General features: G+C 34.5%; 1 protein-coding gene across 3 annotated transcripts in view; it reads right to left on the bottom strand.

Moving 5' to 3' along the window:
- LOC136036167 (ATPase family gene 2 protein homolog A-like) overlaps positions 1-17,182 on the bottom strand; it is a 119,357-nt gene that overhangs the window by 87,232 nt on the left and 14,943 nt on the right. For all 3 annotated transcript variants that reach the window (XM_065718231.1, XM_065718232.1, XM_065718233.1), the window contains exons 2-4: positions 13,935-14,175; positions 11,029-11,229; positions 1,577-2,038 (exon numbers count right to left, since the gene is read on the bottom strand). In XM_065718231.1, coding sequence (XP_065574303.1) covers positions 1,577-2,038; positions 11,029-11,229; positions 13,935-14,160 — 889 coding nt within the window. In that variant the 5' untranslated portion in view covers positions 14,161-14,175. The remainder of the gene's footprint in view (positions 1-1,576; positions 2,039-11,028; positions 11,230-13,934; positions 14,176-17,182) is intronic.

The raw sequence follows: 17,182 nt of genomic DNA, 5'->3' as shown, positions 1-17,182 counted from the left end.
TATTTTCAAAGAAATCATTTTGTGTTGATGTTAATTAGAGACAGGAGTACGTGCTCAAAAATATTCCCCATCTAATATTCTTAAAATCATCAGTCAAATGAGTTTTTATGGTTTTGCAGAATTACTTATCTTTAGTTTTTTACTATTCTTCATAGTTCATGCTTCCAATTTCATGTCTTATGTATCTTAGCTTTGCAGTGGCTAAATAGAGAGCTTCCACAATATCAGAAATTCTTTAGGTTCTGGGTCTGCCAACTCCATTTGCATGTCGAATTTTGGCTCTGGATATGCTGCTGATAATTCATGGAACTTACCCTCGTACCACATGAAAAGAGCTCCGTTTTCATAATTTGTTAATATGGAAGACAATTAACTTAGTTTCTCTTTCTATCGTTCTCTCTTATTCTATTTTTGTATACGTATCAAATGTTATTATCCCTAATTATGTTATTAAATAAAAAATACAAGTTTTTTTTAACTGAAAGTAAGGAGCTATATTAAAACTTAAAACGAACAGAAATTACTCCGTATATGAAAGGGGCTGTTCCCTCCTCAACACCTCGCTCTTTACGCTAAAGTTTGACTCTTTCTCTCAACTCTACTTTTTAAAACAGTAAAATACTTTAGCGTAAAGAGCGGGGCGTTGAGGAGGGAACAGGGGTATTTCCCTGTAATTTATTTCTTTCAGGGGTGTTTCCCTCTATTGTTTCTTTTAAGGGGTGTTTCCCCCTATTTTCTAAAACAAGACAAATTTTCTCAGACTCGTAACTTTTGATGGGTAAGTCTAAACTTAATGAAACTTATATATTTAAAATCAGCATTAAAATGAAATTCTTTTGATGTAACTATCGTTATAAAAATTCAGTTTTTTAGAGTTTTGGCTACTATTGAGCCGGGTCGCTCCTGTTTGATTAGTTATTTTACTGGATATGAGTTGGCAATGATTGCATTTTTTTAATTATATTCATTCCTAATAATGAAGATCACAACTCTTTTTTTCTACAAAGAGGTCACAGCACTAATAGCCCAGTCCATTATTTTGATCCCTGTCCTTCAATGATGGTTGTATTTCATTTCCTTTTGTAAATCACAGTAACTGAAGTTTCTTCTTTTGGATTGAAGTTTAACTGTTATCAACTAATTTATTTTCAAAACATAAGCGCCAAGTAACAAAATCGTATGGAGGAGCGCAAGAACCTTTTCTTCTATTTTTTAATGAAGATACAAAGGAACGCTATTTTTCGCAATCAACGGTGGGAGTGGGGGGGGGGGGGCATTTTTTCTTTCTTTTTTTTCAATGAAGATACCATAAAAGGGTATTTTCAAACTATCGGAACCAAATTTGCCCCAATACCCCCTCCCCACAATTGGCGCCCCCCGTTTCAAAGAATTAAGCTATCTTATCGTAGAGTAACACATAATAAACTATTTTATCGTATTGTAGGAAGGTTTTGATGTATCAACCTTTCCCCAAGCATGTTTTCATGGCCACGGTAAAAAAAACATGAAGTTTTTTTCAGTATTTCTCTTAATATTACATATTTTTTTTTATAAAAATCTGTACTCTGAAACTTACTACTAGAGTCCTTTTTCTTCAATCTTCCTAGAAGCTTGTTCATTTCATTTTTCACCATAGACAACCCTCCAATATCTTCCAGTTTTACCACATTTTCTGGCAAATCTTTCTCCTCAAAATTCAAAAACGAAACATCAACGTTAGACAAGATCATACAAAAACCATCGTCATTTAAATCTTTCACCGACAAAGAATTAAATTCATCAATTAAATCGGACTGAGTCGTTAAAAACCGAACAATGCAAGATACATTCATTCCAAGATAACGAAGGTTAATAATGGATCCTGTCCTCAAATACTTGAGAGAAAACTGGAGATTGAACTGATTTTCCAAAGCTGGGATGAGTTCTTTGTTAACACTATCTATGGCTTCTAGTTTGACAGCAGTAGCCACACGAGATGACGGCACAAAATGAGATATAGATGCTGGCTTTCCTGGTGTTGAATCTAAAGCTATAATTCCTGAAAAAAAGAACGGTTTTTATCGATTATATTCATAAGAAAATGGATCGCTAAAGGCCAAACAAAATTTGTTTGAAAGTTAAGACTATATCTAGAAAACATTTGAAAAGAGGGAAATCTGGGTTAAATATTCTTTGAAAAACGCGATTTGTATCTAGAAAATATGGTATAATGTACCGTGAAATTTGTATGTTTTTTTTCTCCCGTGGAAACAATAATAATAATTTATTTCTTACCCACAACAACACTATAAAAGTATTAAAATGTGGAGTACAAACAATTAAATACACACAAAAAAAGCAAAACATACAAAAAATGAAAAGTAATGACAATAGAAATTTTGTACGTTAATACAAAAAATTAAATAAACACACAAAAGAACGAACTATGAAAAAAAAATGAACATTAGATACACACAAAAAATGAAATTCAAAAAACACAAAGAGAAAAACAAATATACACAAAAAGTCAACTAAAAAACGGATAAGACGGTGGTGAGGGGATAGGCGCGCAGAAGCTGTACTGGAGAGTTGTCTGTGAAGAATCTCCAACTTTAAAGTTATGTCAGGAACTGAGAATTTTTTAACAAGAGTCCGGTTTTTTGTCCAAGGTGGAAGATACAGAAGAAATTTGCAAAATTTGAAATAATTTATCCGAATTCTTTTTAAATTACCATTATTAAGAAGGGGGAAAAGACCTGAAGCATAAAGGACAGAATGATCACAGAAAGTAGAATAAAGTTTAGCCAGCGCACGTCTATTATACTTCCCTCTATTTGCAACAATTTTTGCATAACCAATCTGAATCTTTTTACTTATATCACAAACAGTACGCTGACGTAAGCTCGAAAGATTGTTAGTAATAGAGATACCAAGCCAACGAATACAATCAACAAGAGGGATAGTGAAGTTATTACAGTGAAGGGGAGTAGCAACTCACATTTATCTATATTAATTTATATTAATTGAAAGGCCAATATCAGAGAAAGCATCAGAAACTATAGAAACCATATTGGAAAGACCCTTTTTGGAACGGCTAATCAGAAGCAAGTCGTCAGCATACGCAAGATAAGAAACATCCGCAAGACCAGAAAGGTATGTACCTTTCTTTATATATTTGAATATATATTTTATATATTTTTTTTATATTTGAAAAGAGGGAAATCTGGGTTAAATATTCTTTGAAAAACGCGATTTGTATCTAGAAAATATGGTATAATGTACCGTGAAATTTGTATGTGTTTTTTCTCCCATGGAAACAATGTAAGCAACATAAACATAAGCAACAATACATAAGTTTTTTTTAATGAAAACATCTTTACTCTTGCGAATTGATCTTCTATCTTCTGGTCTGTTTCTTGATTTGATTAAGGCATTTGACACTGTTGACCACCAATTACTACTTCGAAAATGTGACTTTTATGGACTAAGAGAGGCTACTTTGGCTTTGCTTTGTGCTTACCTCCGAAATAGACATCAGTATGTTCACATAAATGGATTTTCTTCAAGTAAAAGTCTTGTCAAATTTGGTATCCCCCAGGGCTCTGTCTTAGGGCCTACTCTTTTTTTGATTTTTATTAATGATCTACCAAGTGCTATTGCAACTACTTCTATAATTAGGGATCTAGTGGATCCTGCACCTTCGGGATCCAGGATCACTACACCCTTATTTGCTGATGATGCGACTTTGATGTGTGTTGCTTCAACGAAACAACACCTTACCTCAAAAATTAATGCAGCAATGACTATGACATGTCTTTGGTTGAAGATAAACCGGCTTGACCTAAATATAAATAAGTCAAATTTTGTTATCTTTTCACGGTCCCCAAATTATTATTCTTGGATTACGGAAATAGCTTTACCGAAGAGAATTGTTAAGCGGTAAAGTTCCGTTAAGTACCTTGGGATTATTATTGATGAAAATTTATCATTTAAATACCATGTAAAAGCTATAAGTAGAATACTATCGCGGAATTTAGGGATTATCCGGAAATTAAAACACTTTTTTCCTTCAAATGTTTTACGGTTATTATATTTTTCTCTGATACATCCGTATATTTTGTATTGGTCGTCTATATGGCTTGGGACTTTCCCCTCAATACTTCGCCCAATCCGCGTGCTGCAGAATAATGCCATTAGATCATTTTGTAGAATAGGGAACCGAGATTCGGTCAGGTCAATGTACAGTATGATTAATATAATGCCTGCAGCCGGATTGCATGATTTTTATATACTGGTTTTTATGTACAAGTACTATTATGGGTGTGTTCCAGAATGTTTTACAGGAATATTTCGGGAAACATCTAATGTTCATAGTCACAGAACTCGAACTAGTGGAGATATTGAGGTTCCTTGCCTACTTTCAAGTGGGACTGCTTTTTCAGCTATTTATATAGGGGCTAAACTGTGGAATAAGCTTGTCCCAAGTACCAAAGAATTGATAGGTACACCTTTGAAACAGATTGTGACTGATGGAATTGATATTGACAATAATTGTTTATTGTTTGTTTTTTTTTTGCTTCGGATGATGATATTATGTTGTTTTATTGTGTATGAATTATTTATGTAATTTTTTTCTCGGTACACGGTTTCACCCTTCTGCTTATTATAGATTAACTTGTTTCTTTTGTTTTTTTTTCTTTATTTTTATTATTTTTTCTCTTCTATTTTTCGTTCTTTTTTGTTAGTAGCACCCTCTGTTATTTCTTTTGGATAATAAATTAACACTTCTACTACTATCAAATTATGATATTGCTTTGAATTGTGATTCAAGGCGATTTGACATTTTAAAATCATTAGCGAGTATAATTCTTGGCTGACCGTTTCAAGCCATATGGAATATTAGAGAATTCTCCAAGGGGGCTTCCCACTATCGAGAGACATTTAGAATTTGTGGCTAGGCTATGAAATTTAATTGTAAAGACAATGGAATTTTACGTCCCCTGTGCTGGAAAGTGGCAAGATCTGTTTCAACTGATTTGGCAAGGCGAGATTCGAGTCAGTTCTCAAATAAAACCTGATCAAACAGTTCGCGGTAACGAACTGTAGCAAGGAGCAACCCGGATCAATAGTAACCGAAACTCTAAGAAACGGAACTTTGATACCAATAGTTACATCAAAAGAATTGCATTTTAATGCTGATTTTAAATATATAAGTTTCATCAAGTTTAGTCTTACCCATCAAAAGCTACGAGCCTGAGAGAATTTGCCTTATTTTAGAAAATAGGGGGAAACAACCCTTAAAAGCCATATAATCTTAACGAAAATCACACCATCAGCTTCAGCATATCAGCGAACCCTAAAGTAGAAGTTTCAAGCTCCTATCTACAAAAATGTGGAATTCTGTATATTTTGCCACAAGACAGATCACGGATGCGTGTTTATTTGTTGTTGTTTTTTCCCAGGGGTGGTCATATTGACCCAGTGGTCCTAGAATGTCACGAGAGGGCTCATTCTAACGGAAATTAAAAACTCTAGTGCCCTTTTTAAGTGACAGAAAAAATTGGAGGGCACCTAGGCCCCCTTCCACGCTCATGTTTTTCCCAAAGTCACCGGATCAAAATTCTGAGATAGTCATTTTATTCAGCATAGTCAAAAAACCTAAAAACTATGTCTTTGGGGACGACTTACTCCCCCACAGTCCCCGTGGGAGGGGCTGCAAGTTACAAACTTTGACCAGTGTTTACGCATAGAGATGGCTATTGGGAAGTGTATAGACACTTTCAGGGGGGTTTTGGTTGGGGGAGGGGTTTATGCGGGGGGAACTTTCCATGGAGGAAGAGAATTTCCATGAAGGGGGCGCAGGATTTTTTTAGCATTTATTTAAGGAGCAATGAAAAAATAAATATGAAAAAGTTTCTTCAACTGAAAGTAAGGAGCAGCATTGAAACTTAAAAAGAACAGAAATTATTACGTATATGAGGTGTCACCTCCTCCTAATACCTCGCTCTTTACGCTAAAGTAATTTTATCAATTTCAACTATTTATTCTACGGCCTTTGTGATTCAGGGAATTGGGACAAAATTTAAGCTTTAGTGTTAAGAGCGAGGTATTGACGAGGGGGCGAACCCCCTCATAATACGAATTTAGAAGTTCGTTACGTAAGTTAATTCTTAAGTTACATATATTTTTACTAATAAAAACGTTCGTAAAATTGAAAATTCTAGTTGCCTTTTTAAGTAACAAAAAAATTGGAGGGTAACTAGGCCTACTCCACTGTCCCTTTTTTTCTCAAAATCGTCCGATCAAAACTATGAGAAAGCCATTTAACCAAAAAAAAAAATTAATATGCAAATTTTGTTTTAATTATTCATGTGCGGAGAGCCAAAATCATAACATGCATTAATTCAAAAACGTTCAGAAATTAAATAAAAAAAAACAAGCTTCTTGACTGAAAGTAAGGAGTGACATTAAAACTTAAAAAGAACAGAGATTACTCCGTATATGAAAAGGGCTGTTCCCTCCTCAACGCCCCGCTCTTTACGCTAAAGTTTTTTACTGTTTTAAAAAGTAGAGTTGAGAGAAAGAGTCAAACTTTAGCGTAAAGAGCGGGGCGTTGAGGAGGGAACAGCCCCTTTCGCATACGGAGTAATTTCTGTTCGTTTTAAGTTTTAATGTCACTCCATACTTTCAGTTAAAAAGAAAACTTGTTTTTCAATTTAATTATTCAAAAGATTCGTCAACTAGGCTTCATTAGTAAGAATTCAAATACCTTGATAAAGATTTATGTGTGGCTGATAGATCTGTACTTTTTTTTTACTTTCATCTTACTATCTGTCTAAAAAATTGGTGTTATATATGCAATGTTCTACTCTTCAGATACGTGGTTGGTACCAAGTGAGAAGTAGCACTGTTTTTTACTCGTACAACCATAGGGGGAAGTAATTTGTTGTAGCAGCTGGGGCATTAAGCCACCAGGATCTAACTCTCTCAAGCTACTTTTTGAAAATTTCCTAGGGTATGCTCAACTGCCATGATAATTTTGCGTCAGTTGGCTCAATTGAAAACATTGATGAAAACTGAGAAATAAGGACAATGGCAAAAATGGCAAGGGCTTCTGAGCTATCGCTAAGCTCATAAACCATTTCTTTTTGTGGTTTTTAATGGACAAGAAAACTTATTAGGCAAGAGACAAACCTATTAGGGCAGTCTGAGTCTCTGGGAATTGAATTTCTCATAATATTATTCAGCTTTGATTCTTAATCTGTTTCGGTTTTTAACAAACCTTAGGTAGTTACTGGAGTATCTAAGTTAGTTTTCACGCAGCTTTTCCATAAGCTTCTTTGTTGGTGAATTAGTCTGTTAATATCTCAAGCTATATTAGGGAGGGTTTTCCAGGATCAAATGCATTCCTTTGACTATAACAGCCACGTAATCCCTTCTACCAATTAAATAAAAAAAACAAGTTTTTTTAAATGAAAGTAAGGAGCGACATTAAAACTTGAAACGAACAGAAATTACTCCGTATATGAAAGGGGCTTTTCCTCCTCGACACCCCGCTCTTTACGCTAAAGTTTTTTATTATTTTAAAAAGTAGAGTTGCGAGAAAGAATCAAACTTTAGCGCAAGGAGCGGGGTGTCGAGGAGGAAAAGCCCCTTTCATATACGGAGTAATTTCTGTTCGTTTTAAGTTTTAATGTCGCTCCTTACTTTCATTTAAAAAAACTTGTTTTTTTTATTTAATTTCTGAAAGTTTTTTAATTAATGCATGACTGATTTTGGCTCTCCGTACATAAATTATTAAAATGAAATTTGCATATTAATTCTTTTTTTGGCTAAATGGCTTTCTCTTAGTTTTGATCAGACGATTTTGAGAAATAAGGGGTGGGGAAGGAGGTCTTGTTGCCCTCCAATTTTTCGGTTACTTAAAAAGGCAACTAGATCTTTTATTTTTAACGAACGTTTTTATTAGTAAAAAAAATACGTAACTTAAGAATTAACTTACGTAACAAACTTTTATATTCTTATATTTTTGATTATATATATGAGGGGGTTGGTCCCCTCGTTAATACCTCGCTCTTCACACTAAATCTTGTTTTATCCCAATTCTTTAAGAATGACCCCTGAATCAGAAAGGCCGTAGAATAAATAGTTGAAATTATTTAAAAAAATTTTAGCATAAAGAGTGAAGTGTTTATCTCCCCCTAAATACCTCGCTCTTTATGCTAAAGTATTTTTAGAACCCCTCATATGCGTAATAATCTCTGTTCCTTTTTAAGTTTTAGTGCTTCTCCTTACTTTCAATTGAAAAAACTTTTTCATGTTTATATTTTCATTGTTTTTTTTTATAGTAATGCTAGAAAGTCCTGCGCCCTTTTCATTGAATTTCTCTTCCCCCATGAAATATTCCTCCAAGGAAAGATCCTCCCATATAGCCCCCTCCCCTGAACCCCACACCCAAACCAAAAAAATCCCCCTGATAACGTCGGTACACTTCCCAGTAACCATTACTGTATGTAAACATTGGTCAAAGTTTGTAACTTGCAGCTCCTCCCCCAGGGACTGTGGGGGGTAAGTCATCCCCAAAGACATAGTTATTATGGTTTTCGACTATGCGGAACAAAATGACTATCTCAAAATTTTGATCCGTTGACTTTGGGAAAAAAATGAGCGTGGGAGAGGGCCTAGGTGCCCTCCAATTTTTTTGGTCACTTAAAAAGGGCACTAGAACTTTTCATTTCCGTTAGAATGAGCCCTCTTGCAACACTCTAGGACCACTTGGTCGATACGATGACCCCTGGGGAAAAAAAAAAAAAAAAAAAAAAACAAATAAACACGCACTCGTGATTTGTCTTCTGGCAAAAAATACGAAATTCCACATTTTTGTAGATTGGACCTTGAAATTTTTTCTATAGGGTTCTCTGATATGCTGAATGCGATGGTGTAATTTTCGTTAAGATCCTATGACTTTTAGGGGGTGTTACCCCCTATTTTCCAAAATAAGGCAAATTTTCTCAGGCTCGTAACTTTTGATGACAATAACTAAACTTGATGAAACTTATATATTTGAAATCAGCATAAAAATCCGATTCTTTTGATATATCTTTTAGCATCGAAATTCCGTTTTTTAGAGTTTCGTTTACTATTGAGCCGGGTCACTCCTTACTACAGTTCGTTACCACGAACTGTTTGATAGAACAATGTGACACAACTGATTCAATTGTACCTGTATCCTTCGTAAAGCCTAGATCGAAAATGGATGATTAAGGCCAATTCTTGTTGGCTATTTGTTCAAGTTTTACAACTGATAGTACTGTTAACAATATATTTTCATTTCCATTTGTTAGGGGATTGCGCGGACCAGACCAGTTCTGATTAAGAAATAATAAAAAATAATACCGGGACAGCCTTTTGGGGTCATTGTAAAAACCCATGCAATTGCATTTTCCGTTTCAAACGATGGGTTCCTGTAGATACGCACTAATTTAAGAAGAATCACTTTTTCAAAGATAGAATTAAGTATATCGAATCCAATACATTTAATTTCTGATAATTAAGAATCAAGATCAGAGGCCGAAAAGAAACCGAAAAGGACTCGAGAAGGTTCTCCCGTCAAGGATAAAGCACATGATACTCTTCATCCTTATAAATTGTGTTTTAGGGCAATTTTCAGACACGGTGCACCATACCTGGTTTGTAACCAACATTTAAAGCCCATTTAACTTATTTTGGAGACACACAACAGTTTGTGACTATAAAGAGGAAAAAAGGTTACTTATTTTTGTCGTGTCATATTTCTTTATTTTCTCTATGCAGCTCTCCTTCTACACTTGACAAAGCAGTCTTTCTTTCTTATATAATTGCAGAAACATCTTAACATCTAATTACTTAACAATCTATTAAACTACTTAACTACTTAAGTAAAACTACTTAACATCTATTTAAGTTATTTGCAGGATGCTGTGAATGACTTTTTACGTTTTCAAAAGGGCTGGTTGGGAAGGAGCGAGGCAATTGGTTCTTTTTAAACTCCCGGTTTTCACGAATCTATCCTTTTCGAATTAGGAAGTGTCTTTTTGTGTTGCCGTTCTCAATTTGAATTTTGGAATAAAAGTCGTGCGTTTAATCATGCCTTTTCGGAAACGAATATCCTATCTTCGCTCAAATGAATTCTTGAGTATATCTTCTTTGTAAATAAATGACAGGAGCTGCATTTATTCAAAGAAACGATGGGACAGTCGACGGTAGGTCTCTTTACTGATTCGTTAACGTCTACAAAGCGCTTTAAGTTTACAAATAGGAATTTACTTACGTTCGAACACGGAGTCAGTATTTAAACATGCTTTATCGTCGTATGGAACTGGAGTTCGTGTATACTACGACTTATTTTCTTCTGGTCTTTGTTAATTTCTAAAAGGTGTAAATTAAAAATATAAGTTCTTGGTTGCTTAAGACAACCCTATTTCTAGTGTTACAGTATCAGTAACTAGTTGTTTTATTTCTGTAGCCACGTAACTTCGAGTTTAGAGCAAGTTTAACCACATCGAATTTAATTTTCATAGATTCAATGCTACTAATTAACCTTCGAAAAGTTTTCTTACTAGCTGGAAAAATTGGAATTCTTGCTGATTGCGATTTTATCAACACCATTGACTGTTATAGCTAGAAGCATAGTCTAGCTACCAACTTTACATACACTTCAGGTATATTGTGCATTCATTTCTTATTTCACTTTCTTAGGTAGGATATAAATCCTTATTACTTAATGTGACTCAATTGCTACATAAACATTTTTCCCAAATGTCAGAACCATGTACCTTTAAATGCTGGAAACCAACAGATCCTTTTATTAAAGATGGGAAGCACTTCAGCTGATTGAATTTTGACTGGTAAGCAATCTATGAGCCTGTTGTTCTCCATTTTAATGTGTTTATTTCCATTTAGAGATTAAAAAGATACACTTTTTGTATTTTTGTTGTCAGAATTCCTTATAAATAAAAACTATTCGCATCCAAAAGTGGAAGTATACTAAAGTAAGAATCAAATACCTACTGTTTGAAAGAAGGGAAACTCCTGTCACTGAGAGATGGGTACAAGGCCAACAAGTTAATACGGCTGATTGTGCTTTACAGCTCGGTCCCAGTGTTTTTAGACAAACTAAAGTACCGATCGATAGCTGACAGCGTTTTATTGTTCGAGGATGCATTAAAACAATAGAAGACACTTCACTTGTAGGGAGGTGCTGTAAGCACGCTAAAAGAAAAGACCAAAAATAAATAAATCACATCTAATGTATTTTACTATGAAAACTCATATAGTTGTTGTGTTCAAGAACCAAAGGTTTCACAGACTTTTAGACGTAAAAAAAAGAATAAAAATGACGAAAACTTACAGGCCATGACAAATTTAAAGAAAGCAGAGAGATTTCGGCTAAGAGCTCCACTAATTTGTAACACTAAAAAGAAAAAGAAAATAAATCCTATTCAATATATCTTACTATGCAAGACTCATATAGCTTTGTTTCAAAATCAAAGGTTTCAAAGACTCTTAGACGTAAAAAAGTAATGAAAATTAAGAAAATTTACAGGCAATAAGAAATTTAAAGAAAGAAGAGAAATTTCGGGTAGGACATCCAATAATTCGTTTTTGGGCAGAGAGAACCAAATAGAACAACTGACACGGATTAAAAAAAAAATGAGAGTGTGGGAAAATACCAGCAATGAAAAATAAAATCAATATAATAGCAAAAAACACTGAAGAAAAGGGAGTAGAAACCGTAGACAAAAACAAGTATTAAAAACTCAAAACTAAAAAAAGGACGATGAATAACAAACTAAAAATTAAAATCTGCAAAATTCTATAAAGGGCTGAGGAAATTAGTCAAGATTGTGAAAATAAACGATAAATATTTCCTTAACTCAAGCTCACAAGTTGCCTGACATAATTTTATTCGCTAAACACCCAAACAAGGCCACACTGTTTAGTAACACTCGATAGTTTTTTTCATGTTGTCAACCTAGAATAGCTGGTCCCGCAAGAATCTTCAAAAGCCAAAGTTCTAAATCTGGTATATATACTACTGATGGAACGTTAAATAACGTATAAAAACTAAAATGAAGTTCAAAATTACTGCAAGAAGCTTTGATTATAAATACTACATTCAAGAAATCTTCCACACAAAAAAATGTCTGCTAGAACAGATGGCATTATTGCTTCTTTTTTCTGTCTTACCTAATTTCATCACGGCAAGGACTTGGTGCCAGATGCTTTTGTGAAATTGTTGACTCACAAGAGTACAGAAAAAGCATGCTTTAACGAGAAAACCGGCTCTAATTTGACATTACTTTCGCCCATACCTAATTTCATCATGGCAAGAACCTGGTAGCAGATGCTTTTATGAAATTGTTGGCTCTCATGAGTACAGAAAAAACACACTTTAACGAGAAAATCGGCTCTAATTTGATATTAATTTTGCCCATACCTAATTTCATCATGGCAAGAACCTGGTAGCAGATGCTTTTGTAAAATTGTTGGCTCTCATGAGTACAGAAAAAGCATACTTAAACGGGAAAATTGGCTCTAATTTTATATTACTTTTGCCCATACCTAATTTCATCATGGCAAGAACCTCGTAGCAGATGCTTTTGTGAAATTGTTGGCTCTCATGAGTACAGAAAAAGCATGCTTTAACAAGAAAATCGGCTCTAATTTGATATTACTTTTGCCTATACCTAATTTCATCATGGCAAGAACCTGGTAACAGACACTTTTGTGAAATTGTTGGCTCTCATAAGTACAGAAAAAGCATGCTTTAACAAGAAAATCGGCTCTAATTTAATATTACTTTTGCCTATACCTAATTTCATCATGGCAAGAACCTGGTAGCAGATACTTTTGTGAAATTGTTGGCTCTCATAAGTACAGAAAAAGCATGCTTTAACAAGAAAATCGGCTCTAATTTGATATTACTTTTGCCTATACCTAATTTCATCATGGCAAGAACCTGGTAGCAGATACTTTTGTGAAATTGTTGGCTCTCATGGTAAAGGTAAAGGATATGGCATTAGACTTTACAGTCCGTACCGGCGGTGCTGATCTCCGTTTCTTGGCCCTTCAGCCAGGAAGTGCAATGGGGGGTTGGGGGCCAGCCATCCTGTGCTTTCGCGCACCCTTCCTGTTTATCTTCCCCAGATTTCTCCAGGTACCCATTTAGAGCTCGGTAGACTCTGGCTAAGCTTACAAAGTCACGCCACTGACCCCCGTCCCAAACTGAAGAATTGGGTACACTGGGACTCGAACCCGCGTCCTCTCAGACAAGGGATCCCGAATCCAGCGCACCAACCCACTCGGCCAGGACGGCTCTCATGGCTCTCATAAGTACAGAAAAAGCATGCTTTAACAAGAAAATCGGCTCTAATTTGATATTACTTTTGCCCATACTGCAAGACGGAAGAAGTCTAATCTTAGGTAGTTGGATCTAGAAGGTTTCAGTTTTAAAATGAAACAACTGACAAATAATGCAAATTAGTTGGAATTAAATTAAATATATATATATATATATATATATATATATATATATATATATATATATATATATATATATATATATATATATATACATTCATTAGTATAGTTCTAGTTGGTAAATCTGTTGAGAGCATTTCAGCAGTTACTGAAAGATTTGAAAAATATGTAATTTCCTTTCATAGAAACTAAAGCTAAGATACCGTGCTTTATTTGTCTTCTGGCAAGCCCCCCCCTCCCCTCTGGAATCTACAAACTTTCATCATTCTCCTGGAAATTCTTTTATTTTCTGCACATTTCGTTAAAAAAGCTTCACATCCCCTTCTCCGACATAGATTCATGTTGACGCACTAGGATCAGAATTTAGTGGACACACAAATATTATATTAAGGATACCACAAGAGAAAAAAAAAAGGTAAAACATAAATCCTTACAGTGATCACCTATTTCTTCAAAAAATCCAAACAAGTCTTCTCGCAGTATATATCCAATTTCATAATTAAGATCCTCATTGCGGATACAAGTTGTATGCTTGGGGAAATCTTGACTAATGAACGCAGCACCACATTGAGAACAAATTTTCCATTCAGGGTAATTTGCCTTAAGTGTAGCCCCACCAGTTGACTGCCTTTTTGGAGTTTTCTTTCCCTGTTGCGACATTTTTCACATCAGTACCTAAAAAACCCTCAAAGTACTAAAATAATTCTTCCAAAAACAAAATTAGCCTCCGATTACATCCAACAAATCTCATCCACATTAAACCATGAGGGAGAAAAAACATGTATGCATGCATACTTTCAAAAGCCAGATTTTTCCAACTCTCTCTGCTCACACAATCTTTCCCCCTCACATATACAGCCTGACATTACCTCCTTTCCTTACTTTGCTCGCTACTCTCCACAGCCCGAGCCTGGTTGTAACTCGCAAGCTTGTTGCTATGACAGAGAATTCCCGTTGTTTTTTTTTAGCTTATAAACTTGTTGTTTTTTTTTAGCTTATAAAATATAAACATAAATTTTCGTGTTTCTAGCTTATTAGTTCTATTTGTCTAAACAAACTAAAACAGAGAAAATTTCCAGTTTAGCTAACCTTCTTGGTCCGTTTACTCATAGGCCTACACAGAAATACACGAGATAAGTTGAAGTGACAGTAGCATTTATTGATCACAAAAGAAAATACAAAAGAAAAAATCAATAACGATATTTGGTTGAATAATCCTTGGGAGATATCACTAGACCACGGCCCTTCCTAGCCCCCCTATAAACAGTTTCAATAATGTCTATCATCTCTTGAGTATCTTCTAATGGCCAGTTAATTTTGTTATTGTTACCAGTTCCCAAATCTATCATAATATGCTTATTCCGGAAAAAGAACATAATTGTGCACGGGTCGTACAGTTCATACATTTTATTAAAATCTGGGACTTCAGTAATGTCAACCAGATAAATAACTGCAAAATTCTTAACTTTTTCAGCTATTTTATAAAGCACTTCGTCCATTTTCATACACTGCGGATCCCAATCATGTCCAAATCGGATAACTACAGCTCTATCTTCTTCAGATAAGATGGCCTGATCCACCTGCCAACCATTATGAAGATGCTGAAGCATGTAGGACATGGCTGCTGATAGATTTCCTGTTTGTCCTTACCAAATCTGAAAATACAGCCATCTTGAAGCAATGAAAGGTCTTCTTTGAAAAAAAAAATGCAGCTTAAATAAGTACCCATTTATGTCTGTATCTTCAGTAAACATACTTCATGTAAAGTAGAAACCTACTTTTTTCACAGTTCCTTATGGGAAAGAATCCTAGTAAGCTTCTTAAAAAGAGGAAGTCTGACCTCTCGGTTCCCTGGTTATAAACATAATTCTGTCAACTAATAATTACCAAAAAAACGAAAAAAAATCTGAATAGTTAATGTTTTAATTTGGTATTACTGAGGAATTATGCCAACCTTCAAATTGAAAATAAGAGCCTTCAGTGCGTTCAAATAGTACTAACACTTTATTTTGTACGACAACCTTCATATTTTGTCAAAATAATTTTACTAATGTACCCAACTGCTCTTCATTTTCACTAAAATCGAATATTAGATTTGTAAGGTTGACAAGAATAATCATAACTGTTTAAAATATAGATATTTTTAATAAAGAATGAATGATATTCTAGCTTTTAAGAAAATACTATGAATATTTGAATAAGGCATTTGTCAGTTAAAACTAAGAGAGCATATAACATAGTACAGGTTTCCATCTTTAGTTTTAGTGAATATTGGTCCAAATCACCTTTTCCTTCCAGTTTTTTTTTATCACGAACTATTTGATAAGATTCTCTTATGACGAAATTTTTTGTTGAACCTGTTCATTTTATTTAGATGAATAGGACGATAAAAACAAAGAGGGTTAATTTGACAACTGGGTAGTAAGTTTAGATTTTGTTTTTCTTTCGCTATTGTATTTTTTTAATGTCTGAATACATAAAGGATTTAAGTTCGGGGGGGGGGGGGTTGTTCTGTCCTGTTTTGAAAGGACAGGACAACAAAAACAGGAAAATTGTCCTGTTTTGAAAGAGGTAGGCTACATTTCACATGGCCGTTTTAAAATTAAATCGTGGTACCTATGCAGGCAGGATGGATTTTGAGTATCTCAATTCCTTCTGTAAACTATTCTAAGGCGTAGAAAATTGCATAAAGACAAGTCACCATCTGTTGTAATCTACGGAAGCAATAAATCTTTCTGTAATTTTGGTCTGAGTTTGATTTTCTTTCAAGATTAAATGCATAATAATTAAATATTTTATTAATGAAATAAACTGATCCCTTTGCCAGAATTCCTTGTCGTTTAAAATTTACTGTATTTTGTTTCATTTTGCATTCAATTTAATTGCTCTTTTTATTCGAGTTTTTACCTAAAAGTATTTAAAAATAATCTTATTTCTACGACAAAATTTCCTGAAATATATTTCGTGTCATCCAACCACCACTGATATTTTGGCGTATTGCCCCCTCCCGTGAAAAAGTTTCCACCGAAGCCCTTGAAACATAGGCTAATTAGTTCTAAATCTCATGTTAGGTTGATATTTTATTGTCAAGTGTTTCAAGGCACAAATTTATTAAAAAGTTTGTGGTAACAAAATCTAAGTAAGGAGCAACTCAGGCTAATAGTAACCAGAACTCTAAAAAACAGAATTTTGACAACAATTGACACATTATAAGAATTAGCTTTTTATACTGATTCCAAATATCTAAAATTTATCCAGTTTGATGTTACTCATCAAAAGCTACAGGTTTGAGAAAATTTGTCTAGTTTCAAGAAAGAGGGAAAACAGCCCCAAACAGATGTGAAATTTTGCATTTTTTCCCAGAAGAAAGACTATGGATGCAAGTTGATTTTTTTTTCCAGGGGTGATTGTATTGAACCAATGATCCTAGAGGATCAGGAGAGGGCTCATTGAAACAGAAATCAAAAGTTCCACTGTCCTTTTTAAGTAACCAAAAAGATTGTGCCATGGGAGTGGCTTTTCCTGCCATTTGGTGGCACCAAACTACAATTTTGCCAAAAGGGGACCAAGTTGCTATTGATTGGAAGTTCTGAGATAGCCAGTCAATTTAAAAGTATCAAATAACCATGTATTCAGCTTCCCAGTTGCATTGGAAGTAGCACCCCATGGTGACACATTCATT

The sequence above is a fragment of the Artemia franciscana genome, chromosome 15 (assembly GCF_032884065.1).
Source record: "Artemia franciscana chromosome 15, ASM3288406v1, whole genome shotgun sequence".
NCBI classification, from domain to species: Eukaryota; Metazoa; Arthropoda; class Branchiopoda; order Anostraca; family Artemiidae; genus Artemia; species Artemia franciscana.
Note: the sequence above shows the minus strand (reverse complement) of the source record. Positions and strands in the feature narration are given on the sequence as shown.